The following is a 17,422-nucleotide window of genomic DNA, read 5'->3' as shown; positions in this document are numbered from 1 at the left end:
GCTAGAATATAATTTATTATATCATTTAAAATTAAAATAAGTATTTCCAAGTTTCGACTTTCGCAGATATCACTATAACTTGCCTTGTCTGCATAAAATATTCAAATAAACAATGTTAAATTGATGTATAAAAAAATAATTCAATCAATCTACTAATGTCAACTAGAAGTTTGCTTTTGTGTATACTAGAAATTATGCATGTACCCAACACATGCATTACAATATAGCAATATTTTCTACAATGTTTAATGGAAAAATGACTTACAGTATTGCATGTGCTAAATCAAAATTAAGATTAATTACATTTAGTTAAAATTTAAAATTCCGTTCTTCAACCACACATTTCACATGGTCATCAGTCACATTTTGTTAGTGGCTACAGTATGGAACAACATAGTCCTAGACTGTCTATAGCAGAATCACAGCTGTGATTCAGGCCTAATTCTAAGTCCAGCATGCCTTCCTCAATGCCTCATTGCTTCTCAAGGAAGGAGCTCTCTCTGGCTACAGGGAGACATTCTTGTGGCCTCCCAAGTTCAAGGTCTATAAACGGCAGTTCAGAGCCAACGTAAGTAACAAAGCAGAACTCCAGGCAAGTAAGAGGCAGAGAGGACAGGCATGGGTGTACTTAGTAGCAAAAGGATGCAAATGAAGCATAAACCAACTCTGGAGGTTGTGATTCAGAGACAGAAAGAGATCTTGGTTTAAATAGAAGAAAAATAAAGCTGGGAATAGCACAAAGCTCTAAAGATAGGAAGCTTGGAGAAGCCACGGGCCAAACTGATACACTTAATAGTGGAGAGGTATGGTCTGTCTACCTCTGTGGCCGCCTTATGTAGGGGCTTCTGAGGGTATCAATCTCTCTAAAGATGTTTGACAGATGTGATTCTTCTGGTTGAGAAAGCTCACTATGCTGTCAGTGAACTGCAGGATAGGTTGTATAAGAAAAAGATAGAAGCTTCAAGGTCAATTGTGAGATGTCTGTTGTTCAAAATGAAGTATGGGGACAAGAGGACAAAGGGAAAGGATAAAAACTGGAGATGCCACTCCACCCTTTTATTCCCATGAGTTTCTCTACTTATTATGTAATTTATACCTTCCAGTAGTGGGTTCCTCTACATGGTCCACCTCTTCTCCTTTATTATCTTTCCCATTTTGTGCTCCCAAAGCTGCCTTCTACTTTTCTACACCACAAGATGTACAGTTCCCTGCATTTTACAGAACTTTCCCTTGTCTTCCTGGGCTATCAATTTTTTTTTTTTTTTTTTTTTTTTTTTTTAGTACTGGAAATTGAACCCAGGGGCTCTCAATCACTGAGCCACATCTCCAGTCCTTTTTTATATTTAATTAGAAATACAGGATCACTGAATTGCTTAGGGCCTTGCTACGTTGCTGAGGCTGGTTTTGAACTCATGATCCTCCTCCCCCAGCCTCCTGACTGCGATTACAGGCCTGTACCACCGCACCCAGCCTGGACTATAACCTTTAGGTACAGTCCATTCATAAAATCACTCTAATATTGAAAAAAATTCAGAATGCACTTTCTATCTCAATTTTTATCCTATGCGAGGTTTGTGGGATTTCTCAAAATTATGAGTTTATCATTTTCATCAAGTTTAGAAAATGTTTTGCCATTATTTCTTCTGCTCTCCCCACCCTTCTTTTGGATTTTAATTACACTAAAAATGGGTGTCACTGAGAACCTGTTAATTTTTTTTCCAGTCTTCCTCCTCTTCATAATATGGCTAGTGTCTGTTGCTATATTTTCAAGTCCACTGATCTTTTCTTTTTCATTGTTCAAGCTGCTGTTAAGTTTACTCAGTGAATTTTTCATTTCAGATATTGTACTTCTCAATTCTAGATATGCCATTTTTATAGTTTCTTATTTATTTATTCTTCATTACTTGTATATTTTCCTTTACATTGAGCATATTTATAATAGCATTATTATAATTCTTGCCACTTCATTGCATAATTGCTATTATGTGGGGGGTCTGTTTCTATTGATGGATTTTTTTTAAGTGCTGCTGGGGGTCAAATCCAGGGCAGGGTCTCTTCTGAATGCCACAAGGGTTCATCAGGTCTCTCCATGCAGCCTGATTAGAACTTGAGTGCTTCCCAATCCTGCGGAGCTCAGAAAATGGTTTAGCTTGCAGTTTCCTCAGAGTTTTCTTTGCCCATTCTTATGGATATGTACCTGATGAAGCTCACTGATCTTAGTATTTAGCCTAAGATTCATGGAGACTCAGATTTTTGGAGCTCTTTCTCTGAATACCTCCTTTTTGGGGGACCCTGCCTCACAAATTTCAGCTACCTCAGTTTCCCAAACTCTGATATTTTCCTTCTCAACTTAGCAAGACTGTTGTTGTCTACTTGGATTCCCTTCCTTATGGTCTGGAAAGTGCCTCCAGGCAGAGAGCCAGGAATATTGTAGGGATCACTTCATTTGCTTCTCTTCTTTCAGGGATCACAATCCTGCACTGTGTGTTGTCCAATGAAAACAATGGTTTGGTACATTTTACCCAATTTCCTAGTTGTTTACTGGTGAGAGGGCAAATCTTGTTCCAGTCAATGTTCATGTCTGGAAGTGGAAGTTTCTTCATAGCTTTTTGTACTGCTAAATTTGTTCTTGCTCAAGTCGATACAAATATTTCTCTGGACAAGTCAAACTGTCTTCACTTTTAAATTTTCTTGACTGCAGACACTCACAGGCAATTACTTCATCATCTGTGCTTCTTTCTCCCCAGGAATCTAAGGAATTGCATTTCCCATGTTTTTCTTTCAGCAACACATCTGTTCCACTAGCTTTTTCTCTGCTGATGCTACTTCAGTGTCACTTTTTCTGTGAAGGGTGTCCTCTAGGGAAGTGCTTGAGGATCTCTCTCTTCCACTACCCAGCTCTTCTGGGGGAAATCCCTACTCTGGTGCATGAAAGCTGGCAGTCTGTCCACTGGCTGGATCAAATGCAGGCTGCAAAGGACTTTCTCCACACTGGTTTCCCTTTTCGTGAAAGCCCAAATTTCAGCTCAAGCTCACCATTTCTAAAAATAGAGATTGTACCTTCTTCACTCTATATACTTATTTAAGTAAATTACTTCCTATATGGAAGCTATGTAGAGAATAATATAATACAAACCTACCCATCTAAGATCCGGCTAAACAAGATATAAAGCATTGCAGATATAGTTAAAATCCTCTAGATATCTCTTTTATTTGTATTCCCCTTTCTACCCTTCTTTTAGGAAGTAGCCAGTTCCCTGAATTCAGTGCTTTAAATGTTCATTTAGTGTGTGTATGTGTGCATGTGCGTGCGCACGAGCACATGGTGTGTGTGTGTGTGTGTGTGTAAGAACATGGGTATATAAATTTTTGTGTGTATATTTTTTTAACAAATATTTATATTCTCCATATATCCCTAAACAATGAATAGCATTTTACATGTTTTTAGCTCCATTCATGTATCCATCCCAGGTTATAACTTATCTGAGCTGCTGTGTCTGTACACAGAAGAGAAAACAAAGAGACATTCAATAGAGCTCTATTGAGCAGGGGCTACAGGTTCTCCAGGAGAATGGTTACCTTAGGGGGAAAGGAGCCAGTGTAACTGTGTGTCCTAATATACAGGCTTGGTTATCTTAGTAGAAGGGCAATTCTAGCTACAGCAGGGGTTTGTCGCATGGTTTTGTTTCCTGAACTCATGGCAGAATTCTGGGGAGAACAAAAGGGCTACAGGGAAGAACTTTCAACTATCTCTGGTAATTACTAAATCTCTCTCACATGCTCATTGGGAGTGAGGCACTGTGATAAGTGCTTATAAGAATTCTTTCTGATTCCCCCAAACAATCCTCAAAGTAAGCATTCTTGTCCCTGTTTTATAGATGGAGAAACAGGCTACAAACACCTTAACCATATCTTCCTCCTGAAGTTTTAATGAACACTTTTATTTGGAGTGTCCAGAGACATGTTAAGCCCAACGTGTCCAAAATTTCTTTCTGCTTGTAGCCTCTCTCCTCTTCATTCTTTCCATTAACACCTGTGAGAGTAAGCCTCTTAGATCCAGGTCTAATCAGTTACTACCCTGACCCAAAGTCTTCAATAGCTCCCTTCTGCCCAAAAGAATTGAGTACAAGGTTCTCATGTTGGCATACAAACCTTTTATCTAGGCCCCCAACCTGTGCTCCTAACTTTATTGCCTACTATTCTTCCATACCCCAGCCAAATGAGACAATTTGCAGTTCTCCAAATAATCATGTATACTTCTGTCTCAGTGACCTTGCTCATGCTCTTCCCCTATGTGGCTGTTCTCTCACTTTCTTCTGGAAATTCTGGAAACCTCACATAGTCTTTGCTTGAAACAGGGAGGAAGTACTTAGTTGGTAGGAAGATAGATGTTTGCTTCCTCTGTAAAGATATCATGAAAAGATTTGTTATAGTTTTGTGTGGAAGGTGATTAGGAATTAAGAATACAAGGTAGGTAAGTGATAGAGAGGGTGTGTAAGAGTGTGTGTGTGTGTGTGTGTGTGTGCACATACAGTATAGCCAAAATGGTCACTCAGCCCTATTTGTGAACAGTGAGGGCCACCTTGTTCCTGGTCTTTGGCTCACAGCTACAGGAGATACAAGGAACTATTCTAGGCTCTGGGGTTCTTTTCCTGTGTAGTCCTACTGACTCCTTGGCACTAGAGAAAACCCTGAAGCACATGATGTGCTGCACATCTTTTGCTCATTTGTTTCTGCCTTATTTTTTTTCCCTTGAAGAGGAAAAAGAAGCTTGTATTGTTTGTATAATTTCCTTTTTTGCTCAACATAGTCTTCTTCTTTCCCCAAATTAATATACAACATGTCATCACCTCTTTTTAAAAATAAAGATCCAGCTTCAACAACCTAAAACAAAACAAAACAAAACAAAACTCTACTAACTCAACTTGTTTAACCTTGGATTCATCTTTGCTTCCCTTTTCCTTCCTTCCTTGGACATTCCTCTCACAAAAGAAAACTGGCTCCATTTCTGGACTTTAGTTAAGGGTTCCAAATTCATTTGATCACTCAGTTAAATTCTTGGCATCACCTGCAATTCTTCCCTTTGACATGCCACCCCTGCCCCCAGCCCACTGACTCTATTTTTAATCAAACAGTTCTGGCTTTTCTTTGTTAAGAACTCATCACATCTATTCCCAAGGTCAATTCTAGTTTAAAGATTTGTGTTAGTCAACTTTTCTTTGCTGTGACAAAAATACCTGATAAGGGTAACCTAGAGGAGAAAACGTTCATTTTGGCTGATGGTTTCAGATGTGTAGTCCATGGTGGGTTGACTCTATTTCTTTGGGCCCAAGGTGATGAAATCACATTTTGTGCTGTTACCATCAGGGCAGGCAGGGTCTGTTTGTGCTACAGCTCTTTTAGTGCCACAACAGGCAACACCTTCTGGGGTTACCATTCAGTCGCAGACCACAAGTGATTCCTTCTCAGATTCTTATCTCATGAACTCTAATGAAATTCACAGAAAATGAAGGGCAAGTGAGAAAGGGTAAGATTTATTCAAGCAAGAAGAAAAGAAACAGAGCTCTCATGGAATGAGAGGGATCTCCATAGAGGGTTGTCTTTCGAGTGTACTAGTCTAGGGGCTTATATGGCCACTGGGTAGGAGGCATTGTTCAATATTTATGTTGATAATGTATCAAAAAATGTTAAATCTATTGGACCAACAGTTTTGGAATGTTGCCTAACTTTTATGACAATTAGGTATCTGGAAGATGACCTGTTTATTAGTTGGGACTGCAACATTCTAATTGGTTGGTCCCTTTAAGTGAGTGATCAAATGCTGTTGAGTTCAACATTATCGGTTCATCTTGCCTTCCCCTTTTCTTGCCTCTCTGAGTCAAAGGGAGGTTGCCAGGGAAGTAGGTGGTACTTCCCATATACTTAGAGAAGCCTCCTTGGGGCTCACTACCCTAACTGTCTGCCTATGTCTTATTATCTGACTACCTTACCTATTCAATGAGACAGAATGTCATAGAAGAAGGGCATGGTAGAGGAGTGCTTCTCACCTCATGGCAGCCAGGAAGCAGAGAGAAAAGGAGTAAAGGGCCCCAGGGAAGATGAACCCTTCCAGGGAACACCCCCAGTGACCATTTCCTTTAGCTATGCCCTGCCTCTCTACAGTTACCACCCAGTTAGTCTATTCAAACTAGATAGACTGCTTAGGTTACAGTGCTCATAATCTAATTATTTCACTTCTAAATATTCTTGCATTAACATAGGAACTTTTGGAGGACACCTCATGTCCAAACTGTAACACACTCATCACCAAGGAATGAGGAATAGGGTAGGATTAGGAGAATTTTTAAAAATATACTTTTTGCTTCTACCACCAAAGATCCTTCTCCTTCTTCTTTGTACCAGGGATTGAACCCAGAGCCCCTTAACCACTGAGCCACACCTATACCCCCTTTTAAAAAAAAATTTTTTTTTTTGAGACAGGTTTTCGCTAAGTTTCTTAGTTCCTCATTAAGTTGCTGAGGCTGGCTTTGAACCTTCCATCCTCCTATGCCACTGGGATTAGAGGCATGCACCACTGATTACAGGCTTATCATAAGATTCTTACGTTGCTTGAAGAGATAGGGATGTAAAGCATGAAAAAGCTTTCTGTGTGCTACTGAACTCATTGCTTAGCACCATTCAGGTCCTTGCCACCTGGATACTTGTAATCATCTTCAACCAATCCCCCACTTCCCCCACCCAACATCTCCCATTCAAACATTCCTCATCATCTCTCCACTGACCTCTGGACTAGGTCCAAACTTGTTGACACTCCATATCTGATATTACCTTGTACTCTGCTGCTTCTTCATATATGGATATCTTGGGAGCTTTTTCACCCCCTCTTCCTCTCATTCTACACACTCTGCCCAGAAGAATCATTGCATTCTTAGAATTGCATTACTATCTACATCCTGATGATGACCAACTCTCTCCTTCCAGTTCAGATCTCTTTCCTGCCAGATTGCACTATCCAACTGCCCACTGCATGTCTCCCAAACTTAAAAGTGTTCACTTTCTGTCTCACCGGTCACTCAATCCAGATGCCTGGGAGTTATCCTTCCCTCCTCTCTGTCCCTCACCCTACACTCACCCAATAAACACCAAGTCACTTTATCCACAGCATCTCCTGAGTCCGATCCCTGCATCTCACCTTGTCGCTCACAACTAAAACACTCAGGATCACTCCAGGAGAACTGGGCTGCACAAAATAACGACACAAGAAACAGAGATATCTTTTTCTTTGGGGTCCTGTGACCTTAAGGGTCCGCAGAAAGAGAGTGAGCACGTGCTGAACGCTTTTATTGAGGTGAAGTCATTCAAATGAGGCAAGGGGTCAGGTTTCAGGGAGTTGAGTCTAGCTTAGTGATGTCTGCTGTCAGCAGGTTGACTGACATCTAGGAAGGCCACACCCAAAAGCACAGCAAGAGAAGGGACACACAAAGGACGTTTCTATGGAACATTGTATCCCAAACAGGGCAAAGGGGTAGGATTACAAAGGAATAGGTGAATGTAGCCCAATCCATCGCCTACATCTGAAGACGCATCCTCAAACTTCTGGACCGCAGCAATGTCTAGGTCACTACGAGAAGTAGTGACAGTCAAAAGCCTCTCTACTCCAGGGCAGGAGACGTGAATCATTCAGAGTAGCTCCCTACAATGCCTCATTAGTCTTCTTCTGTCCTACTGGTCTCCCTTCTGTAATCAGTTCATCCTCCCCACTGCCAACAGTGTCATATTTCTAGACTGCAAATTTGATCGTGCCACCCTCTTACTTAAAACCCTTAAGTATATCCCCACTGACTTGAGGATAAAGTCTAAAAGCTGCCCACACAGCCCTTTCCACTCTGCCCTTTCTTCAGACTTACCTTCTGCCCACTGCAGAAAGTCCAGACCAGCTCCTTTTAGCTTCCCGATGTGCCCTCTTCTCTCAGGGTCCTGAAGTATTCTGTCCACACTGCTTGAATGATTTACCCTTTCTTTGTTCTTCCAACAAACTCCTTCTGCTTCTTCAATTCTCAAATCTAGAGAGGTTCTCTCTAGAAGACTCTCTTGCTTCCCACCCAGGAGATACAGATTCCTCATTCATCCTCCTTCAGTCTTTAGTATTTAGTATGCTCTCTATAGTGTTTTTTTTTTTTTTTTTTTTGCTTGCTTCCCCCTACAGACTCTCTAAGAGAGGAAACAGTATTTTTTTTTCTTTCCATAGTTAGATCCTAGACCAAAACATAGCCAATAATAGGCACTGAATGTTTGCTGAGTACGTACATGAATGTATCTTTTCCGGTTCTCTGTCCCATCACTCTCTCCAGGAACTTCCTTTTGAATCAACACATCTTATAACCTCCCCTCTATGTATCAGTACTTTCCATTTCCATGGCTTCATGTTGTTTCTCTCCTCCACAGATGGATAGTGACGCCACACAGTGAGACAAAAGGAACAGGAAGGGGTGGACATAATATAAGTTGAACTTGTTGAGTTTAAGAGTTGTGCAGTAAATAGTGGGCTAGTGCTCTTTCCTTTACCTCTTTCCTTTTCCTCTACTTTTGTCATTATGCCTGGTCCTCCAGGTCCAGCTTAAATCCCATCTCCTCCTTCTCAGTACAAACACCACCTGGGAGCGTGCTCTGAATGTATTGTTTGGCCTGAATGAGCGGTTATCTTTTCCTGAACGTGTGTCTCATCACTTCCTCTGGAGCTCATGGTCCCTTAGTGTGGAGACCACAGTGTTTACCTATGGCCCTTGCTCATAATGGGCCTTTAATAAATATGTGTTGTCATTTTGTTATGTGCATAGTGTGACCAACCATTTTGCTTGTCCAGAATGAAGGGGGCTCCTGGGATATGGGACTTTCAGTGGTAGAACTGGGCAAATCCCTAGCAAACAGGACAATTTGATCACCCTATGGATTCACCCAAGCCACTTTAGCTGTCCATGCATACTATCCCATAGTGTTTTTCTCTGGTGCATTCCCCTACTTTGTTCCCATAGTTGGGCTTTAATAGATGTGAGCCTTCAACACTGATGGTGAGCTTTAGCTCATTCACTGCTATACTCCAAGCACTTGAAAGGGCAAGAAACATTATAGGGAGTTAATAAAAAAATCTTTTTGAATGAATGAAAACATTAAGTCTCTCTGTCTTTTGATAGTCTCATTTTCTTCGTAACTCTGTAGTTCTACACACACACACACACACAAAATTCTAGATAGGAACAATGACCTTTGGTAATAATAGTCCAATCCATTCTAATTTCATTTTTTGTAAATGCCTTTGTACAGAATTAATAAAGAAAACCTTGAATTTCTATTGGTTTTTTTAAATGAAACAATGAAGATCCCCAAAGATACTAACCCCCCTGTCCCCCCAAAAAGCTAGTTTCTTCATATGAATGGTACCTAGCACATAGTAGGTGTTAAATTTATAGCAACTATTGTATTTATTGTGTTTACATACCTGAACACACACACATTCTTTTTTCTTTTTTTGGTACCAAGGACTAAATTCAGGGACACTCCACCACTGAGCCACATCCCGGCCCTATTTTGTATTTTACTTAGAGACAAGGACTCACTGAGTTGCTTAGCACATCACTTTTTGCTGAGGCTGGCTTTTTACTTGCAATCCTCCTGCCTCAGCCTCTCTAGTCTCTGGAATTACGGGCATGCGCCACAGTGCCTGGCAACACACATATTTTCGAAAAACTCATATCCTCTGGTATGAAAGCCAAACTGTAGAATTTGAAAATATTAGAGAATTCTCAATTCAATAATTCCTGAAAAAACAATCTATCATTTTCGTTTCGTCAAACTGTACACAATAATGTACACTGAAGATAAAGGTCATTTTTTTTTTTTTTTGATTTTCAAACTGATTTTTTTTTTCTGCAAGTTTGACCCAAAGTAGAAAGTCAAGGAGAAAGACTACAATGTTAATGTTTAGCAGATAGGTGTTTTAGAATAGGGACTGCCTCAGAACCTATTAGATTCTTTTTATAGGTAGATGAAAGAAGACCATTGATAGAGTCATATGAAATCTGCATATGAGGGGAACCATAGAGTACTCTTTGCCATCATAGTTTTCATAATACACTTGGAGGATGGTCATGTGTTGAAGTTAATCTCTGCTTTTTCTTTGCCCCTCCACCATCAAGTCAAGTTCTGACACAGATATAGCATAATATATTCTTCTGTTGTCATGGAATCTTATTTTTTAATAACATGGTGGGTGAAATAAGTAAGTTCATTTAGATATGGAAATCATTATAGTGATGAAGAAATATGGGTAAGCCAGTTTCTTCAATGGCAGATTATTTTTCTTCTTGTCTTTACCACATGAAAACTTTGTCTGTATCAAGACTCCCTTCGAACATTCTGGTTTCCGTTAAATTTTCTCTGACTCTTTCTTTCCAAACCAGATGAAGTCCTTTCCCCACCATTTCCCCCATAACACCATGAAGAACATTTGTGATTGGCAGGAAGATCAATAGAAGAAACAGAGCGAGGGTGGGGGGAGGGAAAGGGAAGGACAGGTACTGGGGACTGAATTAGAATAAGATATACTCTGTGCCTTTATAATTATGTCAAAATCGATTCTACTGTCATGAATAACTAAAAGGAACCAATAAAAGAAGAACATCTGTGATAAGTTTTTATTCACTTGTTTATGTTGTCCCTCTTTACTGGATTAATTTTAAGGGCTGTGCTTTATTTATCTCTTCATTCTTAGTGACTGGCATATTGCCTGACACAAAAAGGACACTTGAGAAATGCTTGCAGGGTTGAATTAAAGTGCAGAGAGTTTGCCAACCTCAGGGATTTTGAGTCCCACTCTGCAAGGACAATGATATGTGGCATGAGCTGAGCCCTTTCAAATTATGTCCTAGTTTCTCATCTATACAGGTAAAGGATTGGGTAGACCAGGAGCTAATGGAAATTTATTATAATAGCCCATTTAGATGGTGCAAAAGACTTCATAGCTACAGAAAAGGAATTTATCAGATATCAGAAAGTATAAATACATTGGCATGTTTGGGATTAATATTACCTCTGCTATACCAACAGCTCACATTCAATCCATCAGCAAGTCTTGTCCATATCCTCATTCAAACAAAATCTCTAATCTAATTCTCAGTCGCTTATAAATTCCTGATTGACCAACAAAATAGCCTATACAATAGCCCACAACAAACTATATTTTAAAATGGTAAACTTAGCTAAAAAGATTATAATTAAAAAGCAAAAAGTGGGAGCAACTGAAAACAATGACTGCTGGTATCGCCCTATTAACAAAAGGTCCTTCCTAAAAATTGCAAGATTTCTAATCATCTCAATGTACACAAGTGCTGGGCAAGGTGGTGCATGCTTGCAATCTCAGCAACTCAGGAAGCTGAGGCAGAAAGATCACAAGTTTGAGACTTGCCTCCACAACTTAGCAAGGCCCTAAGCAACTTAGTGAGACCCCAAAATAAACAGTTGGGGATGTGACTCAGTTGAAAAGCACCCCTGGGTTCAATCCCCAGAAACAAACAAATTCAAAATTAATGTGTACTTGTGCTTGCAAAAGTGCTGGAGATATGGCTCAATGTTAAAACACCCCTGGGTTCAATTCCTGGTACCCCCCCCCAAAAAAAAATTTTTTTTAGAGCTTTTCCCACATGCTCTGATTATTTTTTCAAGGATGAGATCCAGCAATCTGAATTTTAAACAAACACCCCAGAGAATGTTGATGAAGGTGATCCAATAACCACAGGTTCAGAAATCTGTTTTTGAGGATTAAAAATTAGATTGTTATATACTGTATATCTATCCTGTGCTCAGAATATGGAGACAAAAAGTAAATTCTTGCTCTCTTGAGTTTGGACTGTATTCTCTAGGTATTTCTTCACACATGCAGATAAAATAAAAGTGGCAGTCACTTTAAAAGCCCTCAACTATGTTTAGTGGTCGGTTGCGCAAATTGTAAAGGACTGTTGTTGAACTTTTGTGAAGGCAGATTCCACACAATCTGGAGCTTGATAGGATAAGAAATACAAAAGTGTTCTAGATGCTACTGGGGTTTCCAATCTTCCCTGACTGGGAAAACTACAATTTCACCACCCAGTGAGTCTGAAGAGAAAATGTTTTGAGTACAGGTCTACTTCCTAAATCAGAATTTTCTGTTCCTATGTAGCAAGTAACTTTGCTTGAATACATGGCAGTTATTTTTATCATGTCGAAAGGAAACGATTTAGGGCTCGCAGGAGAAGACTGTAGATTTGGGTGCACCAGAACAAAAGGAGACAGACTATTCAGTTCACTTGTTTAAATATCATGTGGAAAGCACTGCACAAAAAACTAAGACGGACAATTCTTGTCCTTAAGATATTTAAAATCTAGATGGAATCTCCAAGGAAGAGACCCCAAGAGTAAACGGTAAGCTCCCAAATCCACAAACCACTGAGCAGAAAATTTGTACTTTCAGAGTCGTGAGGCCTTTGGCTGAAGGAGTGAAAATTAGTGGGCTACTGAGTTGGGAATGAGGAACCTCTCTTTGAAGGTCATGGACTTGTAGAACTCTTTGAAGTAGCAGATGCTAGACCGCCCAAACCCCACGCAAGAGTACCTCGCAGGGACTTGCGGTGCCTGAACCACCAAAGCTACAAATTTATTACCCAACTACCAATTACGTGGTTTAGAGCCAGCGAAGAGCTAAAGCCCGCCCAGGAGTCCAGTACCTCGTTCGGATTGGACAAACTCATTTCGCTTACACCCCTTTGCCTGTCAATCACACCTCTGGGGCGCCCACCCAAACCTTTGCTCCGCCCCTTTTCAGTGACGCAAAACTGGCACTCTTTCGCGCCCTTGCCCTTAAACTCCCCACCCGTCGCTCCAGTTCTTCATTGGTAGTAGAGAGGAGAGGGAAGGCAAGGAGCGACCCATTTTGACTCCCGAACTACCCTCTAGTCTGGTCTCAAAGTCTGTCAGCAGAGCAGTTATAGGCTGGAGCTGCGCGCAGGCGTACAAGGCCCGCTGGTGGAGGGGCACTTCCCCTCCCTCGTGAGAGAATTTGTTACACTGTTGTGACGCAGATGGCACTCCGCTAACCGCCTTCACTTGCGATTGGCTGTAGCTGAAGTCCGTCACCCCGTCACGCCCCCCTCTTTGCCTTCCCTCCCAGCTCCTGACACTTGAGAGATTGCCCAGGAGGCCACGCCTTCCCCCGTCTCTGCCGCTTAGCCCTGCGATTGGCTGATGGAGCTGGCATGCTCTCTCACCCCCTACCGGCTCCCGAGCCTCGTGAGGCTGGCGGGACCCCGCGGAAGTTGTCAGTCAAACTCCTCCTTCCCACCCCCCCGCGAAGCCCTTCCCCCGGGCCGCGCGCCTTCGCGTGCGCGCACACGCACACACATTCTCCCTTGCCTGTACCAACCACCTTCTCAAGTTGTAGCGGTCGCTCACCGGGTTTCTCCGTGGGCGGCTGGCGGGCGCCTGGGGGAGGGGGGTTCGCACCGCGCGACGCTGCCAGAGGCGAGTGTGTGTGCACCGAGGGTCGGGGCAGCGGGTCACCGCCCGGGCGATGAGGGGCCAGCGCTGACAGGAAAGAGAAGGCACCGCGACGACGGCTCCAAGAGGATCCGCGATGGCAGCGCCCCGGGAGGAGGCTCCAGGCAGGGCGGACGGCTCTGGCAGCGGGCGCTGAGGTGCTGGCCGGCTGGCCGGCTGGCGACTAGGACTAAAGGGACGAGAGGCGCACTCCGCGTCCGCCACCCCGCGCTCTCGTCTCAGTTGTCTAAACTTCAGGCTCCCCTCCACCCGCCCTCCGCGCCCGGAGTCAACAACTTCTTCACCCCCCTCCACCCCCGCCCTTCCCTCCGTCAGCCCGGGGAGTTCGCCGCGCCGCGGGGACCAGAAACCTCCGGCGCTGAGATGTGGCCGTGAGGCGTTGTCGGGCGGCGAGGAGAAGCTCGGCGGTGCCCGGGAGCGGGAGGGCGGAGTGGCCGGGAGCTCGGGGCGCAGGGGCGCGAGCTCTCCGCGCCTCTCCCCCGCCTCCTCCTCCTGCCGTCGCGGTCGCTGCCGCTGCCCGTGCGGTGCAAGCAGCCGCCGGAGCTGCCAAGCGCCAGGGCCGCGGAGATGTCGTCGTCGTCGCCGCCGGCGGGGGCTGCCAGCGCCGCCATCTCGGCCTCGGAGAAAGTGGACGGCTTCACCCGGAAATCGGTGCGCAAGGCGCAGAGACAGAAGCGCTCTCAGGGCTCGTCGCAGTTCCGCAGCCAGGGTAGCCAGGCGGAGCTGCACCCCTTGCCCCAACTCAAAGGTAACCTCCGAGGGCGCAGCCCCGGGAGCGAGCGCAGGGGCTGGCTCCGCTCGCCTCTGTGCCAGCTGAGCCATTTCCTTCTGGAGCTTGGTTTTCCTACCCTGCTGGGGTCTCAGTGTGTGTTCCCTTAGATACCTTGGCGTCGTCCTCGCCCTTTATTCCAACAGGTTTGATGCGAAGGCATTTGCTTCTTACTTCTCCCTGATTCACCTTAACTCTTCCCATCTTGGAAGCCAACACCCCTTCCCACCTGCGCGCTTGCTTAACCTGCCCTTCCAACTGGGACTCTTGCGTCCCGCAAGATAGAGTTATTCACTCTTCCCGGAGACTTATCCTTTCCCTATCTTGCTTTAACATCCTGTCCTGTCTTTCGACCCTCACTTTTCCCGTCTCAGCTCCTGGTTTTTTTTTGTTTTTTTTTTTTTAGCCACTCTTAGCTAGCCCTTTACTTTTTCTATTATAAATCTGTGCGCACCACCCTCTTATCAATTATCCTGCCCATTGATTATTCCTAAGTCATTAGACCAGGAATCTGAATGCAACCAGCGGTTGAGTTAGCTGTCTTTAGATATATTTATAAAGTAAAAAAACTAAAAATCAGATCAGTGTAGTATTTTTTAAAACTGTATCACTCGGTTTAAATATTATCCCCTAAAATACTCTGTCGTCTAAGAGGATACACACGACCAGTTTGGAGAAGTATCAAGGAATAGATAGTGTTGCTTTGCAATGCAGTGGGAACTTAGTTCACTAGACAGTGGTTCCAGGGACTTTGTAGGTTTGTACAGTAATTCAAGTTGGTAACCATGCCTAATGCCTTGCAGGAGTACTTGGCACTCCCTTTGGCACACTTTCCCACTAGGTTTAGAGGTTTTTCAGTAAGTTGTTTTCTGGTGTTCTTTCTTGTTCTTTGAGAATTACTGGCTTTTAATTTTAAAAGACATTTTAATGTCTTTGCTTTTTATGAGATAGAAATATTATGGAACAAGATGATTATGCTTCTAGACATTTAAAAATTATTGCAACAAAAGATACCCGATAGAAATCTAGATAATCTGTTTTACAAGACCAGGAAATTGAAGTTTCATACTAAAATAGATAAATGTTCAGCAGATTTTCAGTCCATTTGAAAAAGATCCAGCAAGGCCAATCTGGTTCTGATTTGTCTTTGGGCCTATGAATCCAGCCTGAGTTGGCAAGGAGTCTAAAGAAAACCCTAGATCAAATCACAACTGACCTATAATAGCTTTGGAACCCCATTCAGACCCTACATTACCCTGCCTCTTGGGGTGCTTCTAAACCAAGGATATTTCAGAGCCAGAATAAACTGACTTTTGAAAAGAATGTTTAAGATATCTGTGCTATCACATTTGATTGCTGTTTAGCAATTTACATATATTAATCAATGGTAGACCACAATGGTAGACATTGCTAAGACTTTAATTCTTGAGTAATGTCATGGCTATAAAAGAATACCATCTTACCTAGGAGGGCATTAAATTTGCTATTTTATGGGCTGGGGTGGTGGCTTAGTGGTAGAGCACTTCCCTAGCATGTTTGAGGCCCTGGATTCCATCCTCAGCACCACATATAAATAAATAAAATAATAAAGGTATTGTGTCCATCTACAACTAAAATTTTTTTTAATTTGTCATTTTACACTTAATTAGAAATCATAGTATTTTTATGCTTTTTATTTTTTTCATTAATCAAGTTATCTTTGCAGTTTGAAGGTTTGTTGCTAACATTTTTCTTTCATATTTATTGAACTTGCTTTTAGTAAGATATTCTGGTTCCTAGTATTGTACTTGTTAATATTCCACTTAATCTAATAAAAATAAATTGAATATTATTTGTTTCAGCCAGGAGATGCACCTTATTGTATACTTTTAAAAGCCTGGGGAAAATATGCATAGACTCAATAATCATCTGAGTTATATAGTGTCTTATTCAACAAGTTGAAGGTGCCTTAAATGTTTTATTTATAGAGTTTGGTCATAATAGGGCAAAAAATAGTAAAATTGGAATTTCAGATTAATTCTAGATATTTGCATGAAAATATAGTATTCCTTATAGGAAAATTACCCAAGGTAAATTTATGCAGATTTAATTGAGGAAAATAAGACCTTACTTGGGTTACTTACTAATAGGAAAAACTACTTTTGCTGCAGGTGCCAAATGCTTGAAAAGTGACTTTTTTGAAAAATTCAGTTGTTTCAGTTTGTAGCTTGGCAGTGTATTTGATACCACAGTATTGTGTGTTTTTCTGTCAGTAGTAGTTTTTTCCATTTGTGGCTTTAACAAAAAACAGTGGAGAACCACTTAGTATGTGTATGAAAGAGAATTTTTCTTCTTCCTCTGAAATATAATCTTAGTGTGGAATGATTCAGATATCCGTGGGCATCCAAGATCTTTTAAGTGTTTATAACAACCTGCTTATGTTACACTTTGTCCACGTGGGTCTAAACTGGAAAGGTGCCAACGAGTTTTCCTCAAAGCATACTGCGAGTAAGGATTAACAAAATAATCCAACCTTTTCATCTACCAGAAGTTTATATTTGTATAATCACTTAGTAAGTGGGTTTCAGGATTTAATGGTGAAAATATACAAAATAGTTTTGTTATAGAAAGTATTAAATAAACAAGTCTTGTTAAAAGGCTTTTTAAAACTAAGAAACTGTTGTGTGGGTCCTGAAAATTAAACAGCCATATATTATAAAACTAATTATTTTTTCAAAACACTTTATCTCTTGTTAATTATGTAAGCTCATCTGAGAGATGCTAAAAAATAAAATTAGGAACATTTATCAATTTTTTTTCTATATTTAAAATATAGAAATATATTTTATATTGGTAGTGGGCCTAATTTTTCCACCTTAAACTTTTCATCTGGTAACCAACAATTAGGAAACTTTAAAGAACATGTTACTCACAGGTGGTTTTTCAGTCTGTTTAACCCATTTTGTTTAAAGTTACTGGAAGGATTAGTTTGATAAAGTAGTTGATGCCTTACATTTATGACAATTTAGCATTTTCAAATCATTTTATGTTTTTCTTTATTTTTAATCAAAAGTTAGTCTTGCTCATGAC

The 17,422-nt window shown here is 41.6% G+C and overlaps 1 protein-coding gene and 1 long non-coding RNA gene across 2 annotated transcripts in view; one reads left to right on the top strand and one right to left on the bottom strand.

Annotated features, from left to right (window-relative positions):
* LOC139701407 (uncharacterized) overlaps positions 1-13,563 on the bottom strand; it is a 37,911-nt gene extending 24,348 nt beyond the window's left edge. Inside the window, exon 1 of the long non-coding RNA XR_011703980.1 lies at positions 13,480-13,563. This is a non-coding gene — a long non-coding RNA (uncharacterized lncRNA). The remainder of the gene's footprint in view (positions 1-13,479) is intronic.
* The window catches only part of Ppp2r5a (protein phosphatase 2 regulatory subunit B'alpha), a 66,313-nt gene continuing 62,392 nt past the window's right edge, over positions 13,502-17,422 (top strand). The window contains exon 1 of the mRNA XM_027934710.2: positions 13,502-14,332. Within this exon, the coding sequence (XP_027790511.2) occupies positions 14,152-14,332 (181 nt within the window). The 5' untranslated portion in view covers positions 13,502-14,151. The remainder of the gene's footprint in view (positions 14,333-17,422) is intronic.

The sequence above is a fragment of the Marmota flaviventris genome, chromosome 12, assembly GCF_047511675.1.
Source record: "Marmota flaviventris isolate mMarFla1 chromosome 12, mMarFla1.hap1, whole genome shotgun sequence".
In the NCBI taxonomy this organism is placed as follows: domain Eukaryota; kingdom Metazoa; phylum Chordata; class Mammalia; order Rodentia; family Sciuridae; genus Marmota; species Marmota flaviventris.
The sequence above is the reverse complement of the archived record's forward strand: the minus strand, read 5'-3'. Positions and strand labels throughout refer to the sequence as shown.